The sequence below is a fragment of the Barbatula barbatula genome (assembly GCF_947034865.1).
Source record: "Barbatula barbatula genome assembly, chromosome: 13".
Lineage (NCBI taxonomy): Eukaryota > Metazoa > Chordata > Actinopteri > Cypriniformes > Nemacheilidae > Barbatula > Barbatula barbatula.
In genome coordinates, this window is record NC_136776.1 from 24175459 (window position 1) to 24199065 (window position 23607).

Sequence of the window (23607 nt, forward strand, 5' to 3'; positions counted from 1 at the left end):
GTGCAAAATTATTATAACATTCAAATTCTGCTCAGATCTAGAATGGAGGTCACAGTTAAGACACATCTCCTCATGATTTATTTCACACGAGTCATTAAATCTGTGAAGTAACACAAATAATGTATTATGATATCAAACATTTAAATAACGTATATGTTACATCTTCGTCAGGTCATCACGTGATTCTCATGAATATAAATAGTATCGCAGTGAACACACATGTTTGTATGCGTTTATCAGTGAGGGGCGGAGATGAATGCCGTCGTCACGTGATTGGTCAAATAAGTGTTTTATTCATCAGTGATTTCTGTGTAATATATAACAGTTTTAAATCATCATGAGATGAAGGTTTCATTCGTTTGTGTAGTCTGTATAGTTGACGTCACTGTAGGTGGTTATAGGAGGGGGAGGCGGGGTCACGCGCAGGGGCGGGGTTTGAGAAACTTCAGACACGCGCTGAGACTTGAGCATCACTCCAGGAGATAGAAACTGAATTACGGTGAGAAACTCTTAACATTCATGTTTTTAAACGTATGATCTACGAGTGAATGTTTGACGTTATTTAGCGGACAGATTCAACGTTTAAATGAAGAATGTGATGATTTTACACGTCTGTGAAAAGATCTGGACTAATAAAGGCAGCGAGTTTATTCTCTTGAAACATCACATGACCAGTAACTTACTCGTGTGAATGAATGTTGAAGTGTTGTGTTGGTATTGTGTTTATTTTAGGATGTGTTTTCTGTTGGGGGCTTTTGCGATATTTCCGGTGGGGGGTTATTACAGCCAGGGGCTAATCACAAACAGCCAAAATAAACACACAGACACAAAGAAAGAGGGGCAGACGGGGGAGGGGAAGAAAAGATTGTTGTAGATGATGAAAGTTAATGAAAAGAACAGAACACACGTGTGTGTATGTGGGGGGAGGGTCTTGTGAGGGTTTGGGGGGGGGTTAATGGCTCCCAGATGTGAGAGCTGCACACACACACACACACACACACACACACACACACACACACACACACACACACGCACACACACACTGTGGACAAGAGTGTATTTGTCTGTTTTAATGATTTTATGTGTTCAGTGGAACAGTTTGATATTAAAGACTATAGAAACACAACTTTTAAGAGTCTCTCTCTCTCCTGTCTGCCTGTCTCTCTCTGTGGGAGTGTGAGAGTTTCTGCTTCAGAGCAACATTCTTCAAGTGCAGACGATTCAGGGGCCACAGGAGGGCACATACACACAGAGAGAGAGACAGAGAGAGAGAGAGACAGACAGACAGACAGGATAGAGAGAGACAGAGAGAAGCGAGACAGAGAGAGAGAGAGAGAGAGAGAGACAGACAGGAGAGAGAGACAGACAGACAGGAGGGAGAGAGACACACAGAGAGAGAGAGAGACAGACAGGAGAGAGAGAGACAGACAGACAGGAGGGAGAGAGAGACAGACAGAGAGAGAGAGAGAGACAGAGAGAGAGACAGAGAGAAGCGAGACACAGAGAGAAAGAGAGACAGAGAGAGAGAGAGACAGAGAGAGAGAGAGAGAGAGAGAGAGAGACAGAGAGACAGGAGAGACAGAGAGAGAGACAGAGAGAAGCGAGACACAGAGAGAAAGAGAGACAGAGAGAGAGACAGACAGAGAGAGAGAGAGAGACAGAGAGAGAGACAGAGAGAAGCGAGACACAGAGAGAAAGAGAGACAGAGAGAGAGAGAGACAGAGAGAGAGAGAGAGAGAGACAGAGAGACAGGAGAGACAGAGAGACAGGAGAGAGAGACACTGAAGTGAAATGTCTTCTGTTTGCAGATGATCTGGTGCTGCTGTCACCCACAAAAGAGGGTCTACAGCAACATCTAGACATCCTGCACACTTTCTGTCAAACATGGGCGCTATCAGTGAACCTTAAAAAGACCAAAGTTATGATATTCCAGAAAAGGCATAGTCGACAAAACCAACATCACAACTTTAAACTCAACAACGTGCCTTTAGAGCAAACCCAAAACTACACATATCTCGGTATAAACATCAGTAACACCGGAAACTTAAACAAGGCAGTGAACGACCTGAGAGACAAGGCACGAAGAGCTTTTTACGCTATCAAAAGGAATATAAAAATCCACATCCCAGCTGGAATTTGGCTTAAAATAATCCAATCCGTTATAGAACCAATAGCACTTTATGGATGTGAGGTTTGGGGTCCCCTCACCAACCAAGAGTTCACCAAATGGGACAAACACCCAACTGAGACCCTGCAAACAGAAATGTGTAAAAACATTCTACGGGTACAACGCAAAACCCCAAACAACGCCTGCAGAGCAGAATTAGGACTATATCCTCTAATAATTAAAATACAAAAAAGAGCGATTAAATTCTATAACCACCTTAAGAACAGCGATACAGAATCACTCCATCACAAAACCTTACGTCACCAGGAGCTGGATCCAGAGAAAAGCCCAACTCTAAAACCCCAAACGTGTCCAACTGAACCCCAAACTCCAGCCAGAATTAACCAAATGATAAAAACACAAAAAGAAAAATATCTCAAACACTGGACAGAAGCAACAGCTCAGCAAAGTAAACTTGAATGCTATCGGTCATTAAACAGAGAATATAAAGCGGCAGAATACCTCAAAAGCGTATCAGACCCTAAACTAAGAAAAGTGTTGACCATGTACAGACTCAGTGAACACAAGCTCACTGTGGAGACGGGCCGACACAGACAGACATGGACTCCAAGAGAAGAGCGACTGTGTCCACACTGCACACAGAGACAAGTGGAAACAGAGCTGCACTTCTTAACCTCGTGTCCAAACTATACGGACATCAGAGAAACATTCTTCCCCCAGTTCACAAACTTCCACAAAGACTTCAAGCAGTTTCAACAACAGGACAAGATCTCATACATACTGGGAGAAAAGCCCATCAGCTCAAACCTGGCGGCGAGATACGTCAAGTCCTGTCACGACAGAAGAGAAACAACCAGCACAACACACACAACACAACACTGACACAACACACACAACACACACAACAACAGGACAAGATCTCATACATACTGGGAGAAAAGCCCATCAGCTCAAACCTGACGGCGAGATACGTCAAGTCCTGTCACGACAGAAGAGCAACAACCAGCACAACACAACACAACACAACACAACACAGACACAACACACACACAACACACACAACACTGACACAACAACAGGACAAGATCTCATACATACTGGGAGAAAAGCCCATCAGCTCAAACCTGACGGCGAGATACGTCAAGTCCTGTCACGACAGAAGAGCAACAACCAGCACAACACAACACAACACAGACACAAAACTAACACAACACTGACACAACACAACACACACAACACTGACACAACACTGACACAACACACACAACACAGACACAACACAACACTGACACAACACAACACTGACACAACACTGACACAACAACAGGACAAGATCTCATACATACTGGGAGAAAAGCCCATCAGCTCAAACCTGACGGCGAGATACGTCGAGTCCTGTCACGACAGAAGAGCAACAACCAGCACAACACACACAACACAGACACAACACACACAACACTGACACAACACACACAACACTGACACAACAACAGGACAAGATCTCATACATACTGGGAGAAAAGCCCATCAGCTCAAACCTGACGGCGAGATACGTCAAGTCCTGTCACGACAGAAGAGCAACAACCAGCACAACACAACACAACACAGACACAAAACTAACACAACACTGACACAACACAACACACACAACACTGACACAACACTGACACAACACACACAACACAGACACAACACAACACTGACACAACACAACACTGACACAACACTGACACAACAACAGGACAAGATCTCATACATACTGGGAGAAAAGCCCATCAGCTCAAACCTGACGGCGAGATACGTCGAGTCCTGTCACGACAGAAGAGCAACAACCAGCACAACACACACAACACAGACACAACACACACAACACTGACACAACACACACAACACTGACACAACACAACACACACAACACTGACACAACACAACACAACACACACACAACACTGACACAACAACTGGACAAGATCTCATACATACTGGGAGAAAAGCCCATCAGCTCAAACCTGACGGCGAGATACGTCAAGTCCTGTCACGACAGAAGAGCAACAACCAGCACAACACAACACTGACACAACACACACAACACTGACACAACACACACAACACTGACACAACACACACACAACACTGACACAACACAACACACACAACACTGACACAACAACAGGACAAGATCTCATACATACTGGGAGAAAAGCCCATCAGCTCAAACCTGACGGCCAGATACGTCAAGTCCTGTCACGACAGAAGAGCAACAACCAGCACAACACAACACTGACACAACACAACACACACAACACTGACACAACACTGACACAACACAGACACAACACTGACACAACACTGACACAACACACACAACACACACAACACTGACACAACACACACACAACACAACACACACAACACTGACACAACAACAGGACAAGATCTCATACATACTGGGAGAAAAGCCCATCAGCTCAAACCTGGCGGCGAGATACGTCAAGTCCTGTCACGACAGAAGAGCAACAACCAGCACAACACAACACAACACAACACACACAACACACACAACAACAGGACAAGATCTCATACATACTGGGAGAAAAGCCCATCAGCTCAAACCTGACGGCGAGATACGTCAAGTCCTGTCACGACAGAAGAGCAACAACCAGCACAACACAACACAACACAACACACACAACAACAGGACAAGATCTCATACATACTGGGAGAAAAGCCCATCAGCTCAAACCTGACGGCGAGATACGTCAAGTCCTGTCACGACAGAAGAGCAACAACCAGCACAACACAACACTGACACAACACAACACAGACACAACACACACACAACACAACACACACAACACTGACACAACAACAGGACAAGATCTCATACATACTGGGAGAAAAGCCCATCAGCTCAAACCTGACGGCCAGATACGTCAAGTCCTGTTACGACAGAAGAGCAACAACCAGCACAACACACACAACACACACAACACTGACACAACACAACACACACAACACTGACACAACAACAGGACAAGATCTCATACATACTGGGAGAAAAGCCCATCAGCTCAAACCTGACGGCGAGATACGTCAAGTCCTGTCACGACAGAAGAGCGACAACCAGCACAACACACACAACACAGACACAACACACACAACACTGACACAACACAACACTGACACAACACACATAACACTGACACAACACACAACACTGACACAACACACACAACACTGACACAACACAACACAGACACAACACAGACACAACACACACAACACTGACACAACACAACACAACACTGACACAACACACATAACACTGACACAACACACAACACTGACACAACACTGACACAACACAACACAGACACAACACAGACACAACACACACAACACTGACACAACACACACAACACTGACACAACACAGACACAACACAACACTGACACAACACTGACACAACACTGACACAACACTGACACAACACACACAACACTGACACAACACAGACACAACACAGACACAACACACACAACACTGACACAACACAACACTAACACAACGCACACAACACTGACACAACACACACAACACTGACACAACACTGACACAACACAGACACAACACAGACACAACACACACAACACTGACACAACACACACAACACTGACACAACACTGACACAACACTGACACAACACAGACACAACACACACAACACTTACACAACACTGACACAACACACACAACACTGACACAACACAGACACAACACACACAACACTGACACAACACACACAACACTGACACAACACACACAACACTGACACAACACTGACACAACACAGACACAACACAGACACAACACACACAACACTGACACAACACAGACACAACACAACACTGACACAACACACACAACACTGACACAACACAGACACAACACAACACTGACACAACACTGACACAACACAGACACAACACAACACTGACACAACACAGACACAACACTAACACAACACTGACACAACACAGACACAACACACACAACACTGACACAACACAACACTGACACAACACACACAACACTGACACAACACACACAACACTGACACAACACTGACACAACACAGACACAACACAGACACAACACACACAACACTGACACAACACACACAACACTGACACAACACACACAACACTGACACAACACTGACACAACACAGACACAACACAGACACAACACACACAACACTGACACAACACACACAACACTGACACAACACTGACACAACACTGACACAACACAGACACAACACACACAACACTGACACAACACAACACTGACACAACACACACAACACTGACACAACACACACAACACTGACACAACACTGACACAACACAGACACAACACAGACACAACACACACAACACTGACACAACACACACAACACTGACACAACACACACAACACTGACACAACACTGACACAACACTGACACAACACAGACACAACACACACAACACTGACACAACACTGACACAACACACACAACACTGACACAACACCGACACAACACACACAACACTGACACAACACACACAACACTGACACAACACAGACACAACACACACAACACTGACACAACACACACAACACTGACACAACACACACAACACTGACACAACACTGACACAACACAGACACAACACACACACAACACTGACACAACACACACAACACTGACACAACACAACACAGACACAACACACACAACACTGACACAACACACACAACACTGACACAACACACACAACACTGACACAACACTGACACAACACAGACACAACACAGACACAACACACACAACACTGACACAACACTGACACAACACAACACAGACACAACACACACAACACTGACACAACACAACACTGACACAACACACACAAACTGACACTTATGACAGGATCCTGTCTCTTTCACTAAGAACTTTTGTCAATACTTCGCACTTTTATGTCTGTATTGATGTGTACATATTGTTTCTTATATAGGATACTCTTATTTTATACAGAATGTTTATATTTAATCTTCCTGCTTTGGCAATGTAAAACACTTTTTATCATGCCAATAAAGCTTTTTTGAATCTTGAATCTTGAGAGAGAGAGAGAGAGAGAGAGACAGACAGACAGAGAGAGACACAGACAGAGAGAGAGAGAGAGAGAGTTTGAATGTGAATTGTAGAGCATAAAATAATGACATCATCATCTCACTGTTTCTACAGACATCATGAAGCTCTCTTACTTGATTCTACTGTCAGTGCTCGGTCAGTCACACACACACACACACAATATAATAATTTTCATTTAGTTTAGATTTATAATGAATGAACAGAATCAGATGTTGATAACGATGATGATTGTGTTTGTTGTGCAGGTGTGGTTGTGTGTCAGAACTATGATGATTATTCAGATGTGTTTGGTGAGTTCATCAGTGAATCTCTTCTGTAATTAAACACTGTGACTGTAAACTCACATCTGATCTTCTGCTTTGTGTTTGTCATCCACAGGGAACAGCAACACTTATGATTACTGTAAGTGTGTCTTCACTTCTCTGCTTAAACCGTCTGTTTGTGATATTATAATCTGAAGCTGTTATTGTTGTGATGGACAGATCCGGCAGTGCCACAACAGATCATACAAACACCAACCGTAGGACCTGGACAGACCGGTACACCCTCTCTCTCTTTCTCTCTCTCTCACACCTCGTTCAGTCTGCTTTCTACAGTAATATCACCCAATTTGTTTTGTTTTTATTTCAGTCGTGGATTTACAGACAGAGCCGACTGAACCTGGACCTCTGGGTATGAGCATTTGTAAATCACACTAACAGTGCGAGAGAGAGAGAGTCTGATTGTGTTTTCTTGTGTTTTACAGACTGTCGTGAGGAACAGTATCCCTGCACTCGTCTCTATTCTGTCCATCAGCCGTGTAAACAATGTCTCAACAGCATCTGCTTCTACAGGTCACACACACACACACACACACATGACTTTCGTTCTTCTGCAGAACACAAAAGAAGATATTTTGAAGAAATGTATCAAACAACACTAAGCTCTGTTGAATGAACACAAAACCACCGAGACATTTTTCAAAATATCTTCATTTTTTCTTCTTTCATTATTTTAATTTTGAATAATGTTGAATGTGAAGCTGTGCTGTGTTTGTCTCCAGTCTGCGGAGGGTTTATGTGATCAATAAAGAGATTTGTGTCAGGACCGTTTGTGCCCACGAGGAGCTGCTCAGAGGTCAGTGTGTGTGTGTGTGTGTGTGTGTGTGTCTCTCTCTTTATACAGTGAACAGCGATCTAACAGACATGTGTGTGTGTGTTTCTGTGCAGCGGATCTGTGCCGGGATCAGTTTTCTCGCTGTGGTGTAGTTGCACTCAGTGGTCAGTGTGGAGCGATGGCCGGGACTTGTGCCAAGAGCTGTGGATCCTGTTAGACACACACACATGTGCGAGCCCTGGTACTGCCTACTGATACTTTACACAAACACGATCAGATGCTCAGACCAGACCCTCTTGTGTAGTGTTAACCCCCCAAAGAATTTAAGACAAAACATACAATTTGATGAAACATCAACTCTTTTGGTTTAAAGTTTAATTTCACCAACATCATCACATGAACTTCCATTCTCATCAAATTTGTTTACATGTCTGCATAAGAATATATTTCACATACAAATTCAGCTCTTTCCTGTTTCCTCTGTCTCTCTCTTTATATGTATGTGATGTTTAAGGCTCATATGAAGTGATATTTACTGTAATATAATCATTTGGTTCAGTGTTTCTGGTGCTATTGTATCCTGTGATGCAGGACAAACGTTACTGTCATCATTCAGTGCTGTTGTTGTCATTATTGTTTATTTGTGTGTTGTGTCTCGGGTGAGTTACACTGAACTTGACCCTTCACATCTGATCTCCGGTCAGATTTACAGACCTGCAGGCACTGATCACCTTAAAAACAGCTACTGAACGCAGATCTGCGCAGATGATGCAGTCTGGGTTCAGTTGTAGTATTTTACTATCATGTATTACTGTATTCATGTAAAACCCTTAAAATAAAACACTTTCTAGTGTTGAGTGTGAACATCACGTGAGCTTTATATCTGAATCTAGCTTTGTAGTGACGTTTAAATGAACGTAACAATTTCGCGCCGTTCAGAAGCAGCAGGTGTCGCGCGCGCAAAAGAGAGTGCGATTTCTGACAGACTTTTCATATTTAATCCTATTAAACACACGTGTAATAAAACTCTTAGAATGTTCAGAGACCTTCATATTTTGTATTCAGAGCAGAGGATTGAGCAGAAAGGTAAGTTTACACCAATGTAATGTATCGTTTTTGTATCATAAAAAACTTAACGATCACAAAAGGATAAATATGTGCAATTTAATTATTATAACGGTTCATAACTGTATTTCAGAAACAAACAGATTTCCTTCAGTCAGGTTTTCCCGTCTGTAAACTACAGTAAAAATCTTCGAGTAAAGTTATTTCTGTTCATTATTGGTCATTGTTTAGTGAATGTACGATTATTGTAACATTATACATATCAAATTTTCTTCTGGGAGGTAAAAATGTTCATGATCATAAACGCTCATATTTCTGAGACGGTCACGGTGACGTCACAGGTCATGTGGGTGATTTGAACGGTGTTCTGCGTCGGATCTCGTGCTGTAATTGTTCCTTCAGTGTCGACACTTGTTCCTCCAGACCTTTGACCCGCTGACGGTGAACTCTCTCACGTGCCGCCAGCGCTCGCTCCGCCTCTCTCTGACCGATGCGCAGACGCTCGGCCTCGCGCTGTGCTTCCTCACGCAGACGGTCCGACTGCTCGCTCGCGCTGCGGGTCTGCTCTAGTTCAGCAAGCTGAGCCTGAAATCAGCATACGTGACGTTTAACAATTGTGTCAAACACCAACAACTGCAGCAGAACCAAATGTGATAGAAAGTGAGATCATTAAACCTTTATATTTAAGTAACTAAAATCACACAAAGTGAAATAAAAAATGACTGCGTATTTGTTTATTGTAAATAGTTTATCACTGTGGGTCATTCTCTTTATAGAATTTTTCACAATCTTAAATTATAATCTGAATATGAAACTTCATTCCTGTGATGACTATACATCTAAAATGATTTATGTTAGACTGCTTGGGCAAAGCATCCGTTAACTCCTCCCCTTCTGCTGCCAGTTCCATTTCAAAAGCAAAGAAAAGCAGAGAAAGACGAAAACCGGCATTACGGAAGTTAAAGCGATCACAACTTCCGGTTCACAGGGACTTTTATGATGTATGAAGCTTTAGATCTGACACATGATAAACCCGCAGTTTAATGTGGTTACACAGCCAAAAGAAAGGGATGCACACACTCTTACCATAGCAATAGCAGAAACCATAGCAGCCACACTACATTTACATGACTTTAACTGCTCAAACATCAACACCCTTGTGTTACTCACCAGACACACTGTGATCTTCTGTTTGACACCAACATGCACATCCACAAAAACATCACACACACACACCTGATTGCATTATTCATCTGATTGATTTATTAATAACGTCAGATGTGAATGTGAATACCTGCATTAGTGCAATCTGTCTCTGTGCATCCTGCAGCTCTTGTTCAGTGCCGTTGAGCACGCGATCCAGTCGTCCTTTCTCTGCAGACAGACGCATGCTGCTCTCCTCCGTCTGCAGCTTCTGCCGCTCAACCTGATATAAAGATTAGACAAAATTACATAGCCAGAATTCAGACCGAAACCAAAACCTTCAGATCTTCTAGACAGACAGGTGTCACCTTATCCAGAGTGTTTCTCAATGCGCTGTGGTCTTTCTCCAGGCGGACGGCCTGTCTCTCCACATCTCTCTTCTCTGTCTCCAGTAACGCTACCGCTCTTTGCAGACTGCGTAGACGCTCTTCTAAAGACACTTTATCTGCGTGAGCAGACTGTAGACTGTGCTGACCTTCAGCCAGACTGTTGGACCTCTGCCGCAGAGCCTGCGCAAGACCGGAGAACGTTTTCAAACCTTCATAATGCATCTCCCACGATACTCTTGGGCTCAGTCTCACCTCCTGTGTGTTGTGAAGCTCCGTTTCCAGTTCAGATCCGCGCAGCTGGCTCTGACTCAGTTCTGACTGCAGTGTCTGCACTTGCTCCATCAGAGCGGTGATGTTTAGCTTCCCATCAGACACGGATGATCTGAGTCCGTCTGCACGCTCCTGAAAGTAGCCACACGTCAAAACATTCACTCTTTCTGGTGTACTGTCTGTCTCTGTCTGTCTGCTCACCTGCAGCTGTCTGCGTTCATTCTCAGTCTGACCCAGTGTTTTCTGCAGCGCTGCCAGACGCCCTTGAGTGACGCTGTGAGCTGCCGTGGCTTCCTGCAGGTCCTGAGATAGAGCGAGGGCTCGTTCTTTCTGAACCATCTCTGCCTCCTGAGCTTTAGTCAGTAGGAGCGTCAGTCTGTCCACCTCTCTCTGAAGAGACGAGATACGTCCTTCGTCCTCTGCCACCTGACACACGCACACACAGGTATGATGAAGTTGTGAGGATGGGTCACTGTGGTGAGGAAGGCGGGACGAGAGCCGTGACGCGGGCCGGTGGCGTGAGTGATAAGTGCAATCAGCTGTGCGCGCACCGGTCCCGCATCTATCACGGAGGAGATTGGGAGCTTAAAAGGACGACCGGCAGGACTGTTGACGAGAGAGGACCGGGCCCGGACATATGTTTAGTTTATGTGTATGTTTCATGGCAGTCTACCGTGAGGTGGCTGCCGGTTACTTCCGTGTTTATTGTTTATTTAATTAAAGTTGTATTATTTGAATGTCCGCCGGTTCCCGCCTCCTTCCTTCCCTTCTAACGAACTTTATTACAGTCACATTTTGAGAGAGTGAAAGTGATGTATGACCTGTTTGAGGATGTTCTCATGTCGTTCATTAGCAGACTGGATCTCCGTCTCTCTCTCCGCCAGACTCAATCTCAGTCTCTGCAGCTCTCCCTCTATACTCCGCCTTTCCAGCTCCACCTGGGTGCCACGCCCTTCAGCCGCCTCCAACGCCTCACGCAGCCGGCGCCGCTCTGCCTCCAGCCGTGCCTCTCCGGTCCTCAGTTTACTGCACTGCTCCTGTGGACAGACCGTCACTCATATAAATGTTGTTTGCAAAACAGTTATATAGTGATGTCAGGGTTGACCTCTGACCTCCACACGCCTGCGTTCAGCTTCGGTGTTCAGTAAGATTCTCTCCAGCTCTTTGATTTTGTCGTTTAGTGCTCGTCTGTCTCTCTCTCCTCTCCGCTGCAGTTCTTCCTGCTGATGCAGCTGAGCTTGAGCTGTCGACAGTTTGTCATCCAGCACACGCTTATCTAAACACACACAAATAATAAACACGTGTCTGCGCACCCGTGCGAGTGTGTGACGGTGTAAAGTGTCTCACCCTCTTGACACTCTTGTAGTGTATTGTGTAGCTGAAGGAGGCGCTGGTGGGTGGAGTCTCTCTCTGATGTCACTTCCTCGAACTCTCTCTGCAGTGACCCAAGCTGACCCCGTGCCTCATCCTAGCACACAATTAAAATAAATTATGTGTAGGATACCATGTTAGTAACTATGACAGTGTGTGAGGTGAATGAAAGCATGTTTACTCGTTCTCTCTGAGTGTCTCGCAGCTCCTGCAGGAAGTCTCTCAGACCGCTGCGAAGAGTTTCAGCGTCGAGCTCAGGCGGGGCGACAGACAGTGGCGCATCAGTCTTCTCTGGAGACAACGGCCTCAGCACAACTGTGTTATCAGGTGTGATATTACCTGCCACGTCTGAGAGAACAAAGTGTTTCCTTAAATAACTACACATCCCAAGAGTCAAGCCCTGTCAAAAAACATGTCAAGTGAACACTAACTCTTGACCTTTGGCTGGTGACAGCGAGCAGCGCAGTGGAGACACGCTCCTATGTCCAGAGAGAGAGATCATAGAGGACGGGGAGGAGCCGACCAGACTCCGCCCTCTGCTGCTGCTCCGCCCCCTGGTCCCGATGCCCAGCGTACGTGTGAGCGCCGACTGCAGACTACACAGCCTGAACTCTAGATCTCTGCGGGACGCCTCTGCACGCGACAGCTCCGCCTCCGTTGCAGCCAGACGACCCTGCGCCTCACTCAGCTGCAGCTGCATCCTCACAGACGCGTCAGAAGCCGCCTGCGCACGCGTGGCGAGGTTACGTGCCTCATCCTGGAGCTTCTTCTCACAGCCGCGAGCCTCCTGTAGATGAGACATTAACTCTCGCTCACGACTGCGCCAGCACGATTCACTCTCGCTCAGACGCTTCTGGAGAGAAAACACCTGGAGAGGGAGAGTGAGCGAGGATTATCAAATGCTTAAACCACATTCACAAACACATGACTGTGTGATCTCACATCTTTCTGAAGAGCATTTCTGGACGTTTCTGTGTCTGTGAGTTTCTGTTTGAGGGTGATCAGTTCTTTTGATCTCTCCTCATCTCTCTGATCTTCCACAGACAGACGGGTCTGCAGCTCAGCCACCTGTCTTGCCATCTGCTCTCGCTCAGCATCCAGAACTTTCACCTGACACAACAGAGTCACACATGCATCACACTACATCTGCACATCTCAACAAACCCTCAAATCATCGTCCGTCTGACTGACCTGCCTGCGCAGTTCCTGCAGCTCTCTGCGCGCCTCCAGTCTGGATCTCTCCACCTCACGCAGGCAGCTGCGCAGATCTGACACCTCCTTCTGCGCAGACCCTAGATTTTCTTCGAGCAGTGACACTTTCTGCTCTCTCTCCTCACACACATGCTTCACACTGCACACACACATACTGGTAAATCAACATGTTTTAGATATCGTGTTGCGTAATATGAAGCATGAGTTTGTCACCTGATTCTCTCGCTCTCAGCAACTCTCAGTGCTTCTCTCAGCTGAACATTTGATTGGCTCAGAGCGTCTTTCTCTTGGGTGACATCACTGATCGACCGTCGTAGATCCACCCCATCTCGTCTATGCCCCTCCTCTGCATCCCGTATTTGGCACAAACGTTTCTCCATTTCCAAAAGGTCTCGCTTTGTGGTGTCTCGACTCTCCTCACTGGTTGAGAGCAGTGTGCGACATTCTTCAAGCTGAAGGAGAATAAAAAATTAGTATTGTGCTCCGATTTAAATTGTGTAGTGTTGATGTTTTTGATGAGTAAGAGCATGGTGCTAACAATGCCAAGATCGTGGGTTCGATCCCAGGGGATGTGAGTCGCTTTGGATAAAAGCGTCTGCCAAATGCATAAATGTAAATGTTGAAACTAGTATCTTTGTATTAGCACCTATTGTATTATTGCTCTTTTATGACATATATCGCTTATTTCTCCCCGAACTCTCTGCAAGTCGCTTTGGATAAAAGCGTCTAAATGACTAAATGTAAATTATGTTTTAATCATAAGGCACAATAACCTCTCTGAGTGCTGTGTTCCCTCTCGTCTGCTGGTCTGCGCAGTTCTCCTGCAGTCTGCGCAGCTCACGCTCATGTGAATTCACTGTGTGCTGCAGCTGACTGCGCAGTTCCTGCAGCTCTGTGTTTAGAGCTGCGACTGCAACCTGGGAAAAAAAATCTTTACTGACAATTATTTATCACACAACAGAACATCACCTACAATGTGTCAAACTGAGCTCAGATTTGTCAAGTCTGCATTTAAAAGTAATTTTTATTGATTAAGGATCTCAATATGAACCCAAACATTTTCTCAAATCCAGATTTACCTTAACAATTTACATTTATGTACACCTTCATGTGTTTAAACAATTACACTCTCATTTGTTTCTCTCTTAATCTTTTCTTTTAGGAGAAACATTTTAGACTAAGTTAACACTTGAAACACAACTGAGAACTCCATCACAGGTGAGCAATAAGATGTTTATGTTATTCTGACCCGCTGCTGGTCTTTGAGGAGAATCATGTCTCGGTTGTTCCTCTCCAGTTCAAGCTCTGCAGTACTCAGCTCTGTCTGTAGGGAGCACACTTTCTCAGACAGAACCGTTTTTTCCGCCTCCTTCATGGACAGCGCCTGCACACACACGTGTCATTTGCCAGACGCTTTTCTCCAAAGCTATTTACATTGCATTCTATTATACATTTGTATCTGAGTGTGTTATAGCAAGTCACGTCAGTGCTGTGAGTCACACACGTATGTACCTGCTGTTTGCCACTCTCAGCCTGCAGAAGACGCTGATCTCTGTCTCGCTGCAATGACTGAAGTTCCTCCTGAAGTTCATCTCGCTCTTTCTCCAGTCTGTTTATCTGCTCCTCCAGCTGATCTCGGATCTGTCGCAGCGCCACCTGGTGTTCAGCCTCCAGACTGCAGCGCAGTGCCTCCTGCTCCATTTATTAAGAATTCATTGGGAATGTTGTAGTTTGACACAAACATTTAGTTTTTCACATAATGAAAGTGTAAAAGCTCTTGACCTTCTGACTGGTCAGTCTCTCCAGCTCCTCCTGGTGGTCAGAGAGAGCCATGCGCAGGGATCGCTGTGCTTCCTGTTGAGCGGCTGCAAGTGCATCTCTCAGCATGTTTTTATCTCGCTCACTCTGAGACAAAACTGTCTCTCTGTCAGCACGTAACTGCTTCAACTCAGCTGAAGACATAACACAACAGACAACACAACTACACATCTTCTTTATGCACAACTATAAACAATAACATTACTCACAAATCTTTGCATCCAGCCCGATCTCATCTACCCGTCTGTCTCTTTCATACACTTGTATTTCTCTCTCATGCACCCGTCTCTCCTCTCTCATGCACCCGTCTCTCCTCTCTCAAGCACCCGTCTCTTCTCTCTCATGCACCCGTCTCTCCTCTCTCATGCACCCGTCTCTCCTCTCTCATGCACCCGTCTCTCCTCTCTCATGCACCCGTCTCTTCTCTCTCAAGCACCCGTCTCTTCTCTCTCATGCACCCGTCTCTCCTCTCTCATGCACCCGTCTCTCCTCTCTCATGCTCCCGTCTCTCCTCTCTCATGCACCCGTCTCTTCTCTCTCATGCACCCGTCTCTCCTCTCTCATGCACCCGTCTCTCCTCTCTCATGCACCCGTCTCTCCTCTCTCATGGACCCGTCTCTTCTCTCTCATGCACCCGTCTCTCCTCTCTCATGCACCCGTCTCTCCTCTCTCATGGACCCGTCTCTCCTCTCTCATGCTCCTGTCTCTTCTCTCTCATGGACCAGTCTCTTCTCTCTCATGCACCCGTCTCTCTTCTCTCTCAAGCAACCGTCTCTTCTCTCTCATGCACCCGTCTCTCCTCTCTCATGGACCCGTCTCTTCTCTCTCATGGACCCGTCTCTTCTCTCTCCTGCACCCGTCTCTCCTCTCTCATGCACCCGTCTCTCCTCTCTCATGCACCCGTCTCTCCTCTCTCATGCTCCCGTCTCTTCTCTCTCATGCACCCGTCTCTCCTCTCTCATGCACCCGTCTCTCCTCTCTCATGGACCCGTCTCTCCTCTCTCATGCACCCGTCTCTCCTCTCTCATGCACCCGTCTCTCCTCTCTCATGGACCCGTCTCTTCTCTCTCAAGCACCCGTCTCTTCTCTCTCATGCTCCCGTCTCTTCTCTCTCCTGCACCCGTCTCTCCTCTCTCATGCACCCGTCTCTCCTCTCTCATGCACCCGTCTCTCCTCTCTCATGCACCCGTCTCTCTTCTCTCTCAAGCACCCGTCTCTCCTCTCTCATGCACCCGTCTCTCCTCTCTCATGCACCCGTCTCTCCTCTCTCATGCACCCGTCTCTCCTCTCTCATGCTCCCGTCTCTCCTCTCTCATGCACCCGTCTCTCCTCTCTCATGCACCCGTCTCTCCTCTCTCATGGACCCGTCTCTTCTCTCTCAAGCACCCGTCTCTTCTCTTTCATGCACCCGTCTCTCCTCTCTCATGCACCCGTCTCTCCTCTCTCATGCACCCGTCTCTCCTCTCTCATGCTCCCGTCTCTTCTCTCTCATGCACCCGTCTCTCCTCTCTCATGCACCCGTCTCTCCTCTCTCATGCACCCGTCTCTCCTCTCTCATGCACCCGTCTCTCCTCTCTCATGCTCCCGTCTCTCCTCTCTCATGCACCCGTCTCTCCTCTCTCATGGACCCGTCTCTTCTCTCTCAAGCACCCGTCTCTTCTCTCTCATGCTCCCGTCTCTTCTCTCTCATGCACCCGTCTCTCCTCTCTCATGCACCCGTCTCTCCTCTCTCATGCTCCCGTCTCTTTTCTCTCATGCACCCGTCTCTTCTCTTTCATGCACCCGTCTCTCCTCTCTCCTGCACCCGTCTCTCCTCTCTCATGCACCCGTCTCTCCTCTCTCATGCACCCGTCTCTCCTCTCTCATGCACCCGTCTCTCTTCTCACTCAAGCACCCGTCTCTTCTCTCTCATGCACCCGTCTCTTCTCTCTCATGCACCCGTCTCTCCTCTCTCATGCACCCGTCTCTCCTCTCTCATGCACCCGTCTCTCCTCTCTCATGCTCCCGTCTCTTCTCTCTCATGCACCCGTCTCTCCTCTCTCATGCACCCGTCTCTCCTCTCTCATGCACCCGTCTCTCCTCTCTCATGCACCCGTCTCTCCTCTCTCATGCACCCGTCTCTCCTCTCTCATGCACCCGTCTCTTCTCTCTCAAGTACCCGTCTCTTCTCTCTCCTGCACCCGTCTCTTCTCTCTCAAGCAACCGTCTCTTCTCTCTCCTGCACCCGTCTCTCCTCTCTCATGGACCCGTCTCTTCTCTCTCATGGACCCGTCTCTTCTCTCTCCTGCACCCGTCTCTCCTCTCTCATGCACCCGTCTCTCCTCTCTCATGCACCCGTCTCTCCTCTCTCATGCTCCCGTCTCTTCTCTCTCATGCACCCGTCTCTCCTCTCTCATGCACCCGTCTCTCCTCTCTCATGGACCCGTCTCTTCTCTCTCATGCACCCGTCTCTCCTCTCTCATGCACCCGTCTCTCCTCTCTCATGGACCCGTCTCTCCTCTCTCATGCTCCTGTCTCTTCTCTCTCATGGACCAGTCTCTTCTCTCTCATGCACCCGTCTCTCTTCTCTCTCAAGCAACCGTCTCTTCTCTCTCATGCACCCGTCTCTCCTCTCTCATGGACCCGTCTCTTCTCTCTCATGGACCCGTCTCTTCTCTCTCCTGCACCCGTCTCTCCTCTCTCATGCACCCGTCTCTCCTCTCTCATGCACCCGTCTCTCCTCTCTCATGCTCCCGTCTCTTCTCTCTCATGCACCCGTCTCTCCTCTCTCATGCACCCGTCTCTCCTCTCTCATGGACCCGTCTCTTCTCTCTCATGCACCCGTCTCTCCTCTCTCATGCACCCGTCTCTCCTCTCTCATGGACCCGTCTCTCCTCTCTCATGCTCCTGTCTCTTCTCTCTCATGGACCAGTCTCTTCTCTCTCATGCACCCGTCTCTCCTCTCTCATGCACCCGTCTCTCCTCTCTCATGGACCCGTCTCTTCTCTCTCATGGACCCGTCTCTTCTCTCTCCTGCACCCGTCTCTCCTCTCTCATGCACCCGTCTCTCCTCTCTCATGCTCCCGTCTCTTCTCTCTCATGGACCCGTCTCTTCTCTCTCATGCACCCGTCTCTCCTCTCTCATGCACCCGTCTCTCCTCTCTCCTGCACCCGTCTCTCCTCTCTCATGCACCCGTCTCTTTTCTCTCATGCACACGTCTCTTCTCTCTCATGCACCCGTCTCTCCTCTCTCATGGACCCGTCTCTTCTCTCTCATGCACCCGTCTCTCCTCTCTCATGGACCCGTCTCTTCTCTCTCATGCACCTTTGTTATGTACCTGTTAGTGTGTCAGTGCGCAGACGCAGATGCTTGTTCTCTGACTCCAGTTTTTCTCGTCGAGACTCAATCTGATTCATTTGCTGTTGAACCTCAAACAGACTTGTCTCCAGAGCCTCTCTCTCTGACCTACACACACAGTTACACATAACAATATACAATACAAAATACACAAAACGTCACATGAGGGCAATTTATATTCAGATATAAGTGTGTCACCTAAAGGCAGCGATCTCTTCGGTCAATGCAGCGTTCTCTCTCTCCGAGGCCGTCAGCTGAACCAAGAGCCCCGCCCTCTCCCGTGCAAGCTCCGCCCGCCCACGTCCTGCTTCCTCAAGAGCAGTGCTCTGCCTGTCCTCTTCACCACGCACAGCACCAAGCTCCGCCTCCAAAGCGTTCACCTCCCCAACCAGCTGTTTGATTGACAGCAGGATGTGATAAAGTACTTTACAAAAGAGTGAGAGAGTATGGTCAGAGAGTCACCTGTGTAATTCTGTCCTGTAATTTGCCTCTGTCTGCCTGCAGTGACTGAAGCTCCGCCTCCAGCCCCACCCTGGCCAGCTCAGACTCCTGCAGTGATTGGTGTAGAGTAAGACGGACAGAATCCAGCTCGAGTCTGTCCTGTTCGGAGCGCACAAGTTCATCTCTGATGGTCAGTTTCTCTTGTTCTGCTTCTCTTCTCTGACACAACAACCCATTCTTCTCCTCCTCCAGCTGTCAATCAACACATTGTTAAAGATGAGTGTGTGTGTACCTGTATGATGAGGCTGTAAGTGTGTGTGTGTGTGTGTGTGTGTGTACCTGTATGATTAGGCTGTTGAGATCAGACTTGTCGTGTGCGAGGCTCTCGTTGATGTTGCTCATCTTAGCGAGTGAATCTCTGAGTGACGACTCCTCAGAATGAAGCTGACTGAGCAACAGTGAGACCTCAGCACGGCTCGACTCGCTCTGCACACACACACACACACACACACACACAGAGTGAGTTTGACACAGGAAATGTTGACAGTCCACTTATGTTTGTACGAGAGCGTGTCTGACCCTGCTGAGTGCATCTTTCAGTTGTGTGTTCTCAGTGTCCATCAGCTGTCTCTCTATCGTCACCTGCTGGAGAGATTCTCTCACTGCAGACAGTTCAGCTCGAAGAGAAGATGAGCGAGTCTCTGACCCCTCCCTCAGCTGCTGACTGACATCCACAGCAGACGTCACGTTGAGAAACACATCAACACACACATGTCACATTAGAAACGCATCAAATACACACTCACATTCTGTCTGTCTCTGCTCTGGCTCGGTCTCTCTCCAGCGTTATGGCGTCTTTCTCTTCTCTCTCGTGGTCTCTCTCTCTCTGCGCAGACGTCACGGCCAGCTGTAGTTTCTCACCCTCCAGCTGCAGCAGCTGCACCTGCGTCTGCGACACCTGCGCTTCTTTATCCACACCGTCCTTCACACTGACAGGCAGAGAGAGTTTAGTTTTGTGTGCAGGTTCTGTAATGACGGGTTTGTGGTGTGTGTGAGACACAAACCTGCTCAGCGTGTCTCTCTCTTTTCTCAGTCTGTCTCTCTCTCTCACAGCTGTTTCTCTCTCTCTATGAGCCTCATCTCTCTCCGTCTGAAGCCCCTGCAGACGCAGCTCTGCATTCTGTTGGCCAGACTGCGCCTCTCCCAGCTGTCTGCGCAGCTGCTGGACTGAGGACTGCAGACGCTCTTGCAGATCCTACACACACACTTGTGAGATGATGCGAGTAATCATGCAGGTAAACAGAACTGTCTGTCTGTTTGTACCTGTAGCTGGAGTTGTCTGTTGGTCAGAGCTGAGCGGAGAGCAGACAGACAGGTGTCAGGGATGATGTGTGATGATGAAGAGTGCAGGAGAGGCAGCACAAGCTCTTCAATGCTCCCATCCAGAGGCTCACAGTCAGAAAACAGCAGCTACACAAACACGTCAGATCACAGATTTATCAATCTAACGTAGAAACAAGTGCAGTGTGTGTGTGTGTGTGTGTGTGTGTTTTACCTGTGTAACGTCTCTGAGTGTGTTCTGCAGCGCTGCTGTGTGTGTCTTCAGAATATTCACTTCAGATTCCTCATGACTGCTCTGATCCTGACACACACAGTGAAAATACAATGTCACATATTGTGGTTTCGCCCGACCTTTTTATAGCTCTTGTAATTTCGAGCTTATATCATTAATTACAATACATTGCAAATAAACAAAAACGTTCACATATTTTAATAAATATTTTCCAATTGTCACTGTCAGAAATTCTAAAAATGTCTGTAGCACAGGGAAGGGTTGATGAAGAGATGATGGGTGACTATGGTCTGGAGCTTGGTTGGTGAGGACAGTATAAGTCACAAAAGACAAAAAAACATCAAATGTACATTTCTGAAGTTTAGAACGACTCATTTTGAGAAAGTGTTATGTTAAACTGTTGTTTTGAGCTCAGTGTTATGCCGGTACCTTGTCGTTTCTGCGTAGGAGCAATAATACTGAAATGTAAAAACTTTTTTGGCCGTCGATGGTGAAACAAACAGTTTCCTATTCAGCATTTTAAAGTTCAGAAAGAAAAAATTGAAACGAAACACAACTTTAAAAGTGTTACATGTACCTAGTCTCAGTATTAGATGTTTCATTAACATAAAACTGAAACAGCGTGTGTGTGTGTGTGTACCTGTAGTTTATTGTTGAGAGTCGTGATTTCTTGTTTCTGGTCCTCTATACGAGCTTTGAGACGCTCTACCTCCATCACCGCATCTGCAAGCCTGCAGCACACACACGCAGTGTAACTTCACATGTGTTTGAGGGTGAAGACATGAGAGTGTTGTACATAGATGAGACCTTGTGTTAAGTTCGGCTCTGTCTGAATCACTCTTGCTCTGAAATGACATCATGTCAGTGAGCGTCTCTCTCAGCTGCTGCTCCAGCTGCAGTCTCTGAACCGTCTCTCTCTCCAGAACAAGAGCCGAGCCGTCCTCACGACTCCTCAGAACCGCACACGCGCTCACACACCGCAGCTGAACGTTCTGAGACGCGCACACCAGCTCGTTCCTCATGTCCGACAGATCCCTGCGAGAAAGAGAGAGAGAGCGGTTAGCGTCTTTGGCAGCACATCTGCATGTCGATGCAGTGGTGCAGTGTTGCAGTCACACCTCTCAGTGGCGCTCTTGAGTTCACACACGTGTCTGCGGAAGCCAACCACCTGTCTCCAGAGCGCCAGCAGACGACTGTGCTCGCTGGTGAAGTAACTGTGAAAAGACTGAAGAAACACAAATGTTACACAACCGTCAATCACACAACATTCTCATTGACCACACCCACCTCCTCTTCTCTCCTCCAATCAAACTCTCTCTGCTCCAGCTCTTCTCTGGCTTTGGTCCAATCGATGGTGAGTCTGCGGATGTCCTGACTGAGCGCCTCATTGGCCAGTCCGGCCTGTTCCAGCTGCTCGCGCAGCATGGCGTTGACTGCGGACAGGCCGCTGCTCCTGCGCACACGCAGTTAACACACCATCACCACACACACCTACACACACAACACACAGAAGCGATGTTAAAATCAAACCTCTGTTGTTCTTCCTCCAGACGGATGAGGGCGCTCTCCAAATCACTGCTGTGTTCATCTTCTTCCCTGCGATGACCGTTACTGCTGAAATCACACCGACCCTACACACACACAATACAACAATAACAGCACAACTCGTGTGAAGATGATCATAAACTATTGTGTGTGTGTGTGTGTGTGGTACTGACGGTAAGTTTGTTTTTCTCTAGTTCAGTTGATTTCTCCATCAGCGTCTGCTCAAGATCGCCACACTTCTTCTTATACTGCAAAACCTACACAAGCACACAAAAAGGTCAATACACCTTTCAGAAAAACATTGTGTATAATAAACACGTATCCATTTATGTTGTGTAACTGTGTGCGTTGTACTTTGGCTTGTAGTTTCTGTACGAGTTGAGCTTGTCTCTGTTGTCCCTCCTGATACGCTGTGAGTTTGCGTTTATACGCCGCCTGCTCCTCATCCAAGCGTCTGCGCAGATCCAGGTTCTGCTGCGCCAGACTGTGAGACTCCATCCCTCCGTCACCCCCCTCCAAACGCAACGCCTGCTCCAACTGCACAAACACAAGAGTAATGCAGACTGCTACTGTAATAAAGATCCCTAACTACAGCTACACATACCTCCTGTATGTTTGCTTTATATGCGCTCATGATTCCTCACATTTAAGGTGCTAAAACTTATTTTAGTAAAAACTTCAGCCTGTGGATTAAACAAATGAAAAGATGGAGGAAGCTGAAACCTGACAGCAAAATAATGGTAAACAACCACCCACAACATCCCCAATATACGTACAACAGCACACTCACATAGGACACCTTAGCAACCACACAGAAGAACCATAGCAACCAGCCTTAACACACTCACATTTTCATGGTTTAAGCATAAGCTTCCTGTTTTAAATTAAGACCACATTAGAAAATAAATCATGTCAGGACCCCTGTGAGCTGCCCTGTGATATGCCTGTACAAAAACAATCCCTAAAAAATGAACTCTCCTCTTCTTACACACACACACGGATCCTAAGCCTCCCCAAATCA

At 47.0% G+C, this 23607-nt stretch overlaps 2 protein-coding genes across 2 annotated transcripts; one reads left to right on the top strand and one right to left on the bottom strand.

Moving 5' to 3' along the window:
• The first annotated feature begins 222 nt into the window (after positions 1–222).
• On the top strand, positions 223–9290 carry mfap2 (microfibril associated protein 2). Its single transcript, XM_079470804.1, has 9 exons — positions 223–499; positions 7421–7462; positions 7573–7617; positions 7706–7729; positions 7810–7866; positions 7958–7999; positions 8073–8160; positions 8370–8443; positions 8536–9290. Exons 2-9 carry the CDS (start codon positions 7426–7428, stop codon positions 8637–8639), a joined length of 471 nt encoding a protein of 156 aa, XP_079326930.1. The 5' UTR covers positions 223–499; positions 7421–7425; the 3' UTR covers positions 8640–9290.
• A 73-nt stretch (positions 9291–9363) lies between these two features.
• Positions 9364–23217, bottom strand: crocc (ciliary rootlet coiled-coil, rootletin). Its single transcript, XM_079470794.1, has 33 exons — positions 22941–23217; positions 22760–22843; positions 22572–22672; positions 22329–22494; positions 22160–22266; positions 21849–22076; positions 21682–21772; positions 21024–21110; positions 20792–20938; positions 20533–20723; positions 20275–20457; positions 20048–20192; positions 19808–19954; positions 19490–19720; positions 19226–19419; positions 19008–19135; positions 15655–15824; positions 15385–15564; positions 15122–15256; positions 14646–14789; positions 14086–14324; positions 13852–14011; positions 13603–13770; positions 13099–13528; positions 12842–13008; positions 12637–12757; positions 12402–12565; positions 12111–12326; positions 11491–11715; positions 11272–11421; positions 10999–11199; positions 10782–10913; positions 9364–10072 (listed from the first exon to the last, which is right to left on the bottom strand). The coding sequence occupies exons 1-33, from the start codon at positions 23082–23084 to the stop codon at positions 9830–9832; spliced, it is 5619 nt and encodes a 1872-aa protein (XP_079326920.1). The 5' UTR covers positions 23085–23217; the 3' UTR covers positions 9364–9829.
• Between the last annotated feature and the right edge of the window lie 390 nt (positions 23218–23607).

Bases quoted from the DNA above. Each gene is read 5' to 3' on its own strand.
- mfap2 (XM_079470804.1), top strand. From the start codon at position 7,426: ATGAAGCTCTCTTACTTGATTCTACTGTCAGTGCTCG. The intron at 7,730-7,809 runs GTAAGTGTGTCT...TGTGATGGACAG, and splicing joins CAGCAACACTTATGATTACT to ATCCGGCAGTGCCACAACAG. The intron at 8,444-8,535 runs GTCAGTGTGTGT...GTTTCTGTGCAG, and splicing joins CCACGAGGAGCTGCTCAGAG to CGGATCTGTGCCGGGATCAG.
- crocc (XM_079470794.1), bottom strand. From the start codon at position 23,084: ATGGAGTCTCACAGTCTGGCGCAGCAGAACCTGGATCTGCGCAGACGC. The intron at 22,077-22,159 runs GTGTGACTGCAA...TCTTTCTCGCAG, and splicing joins CTCAAGAGCGCCACTGAGAG to GGATCTGTCGGACATGAGGA. The intron at 20,193-20,274 runs GTGAGTGTGTAT...TGTGGATGTCAG, and splicing joins AGAGCAGAGACAGACAGAAT to TCAGCAGCTGAGGGAGGGGT.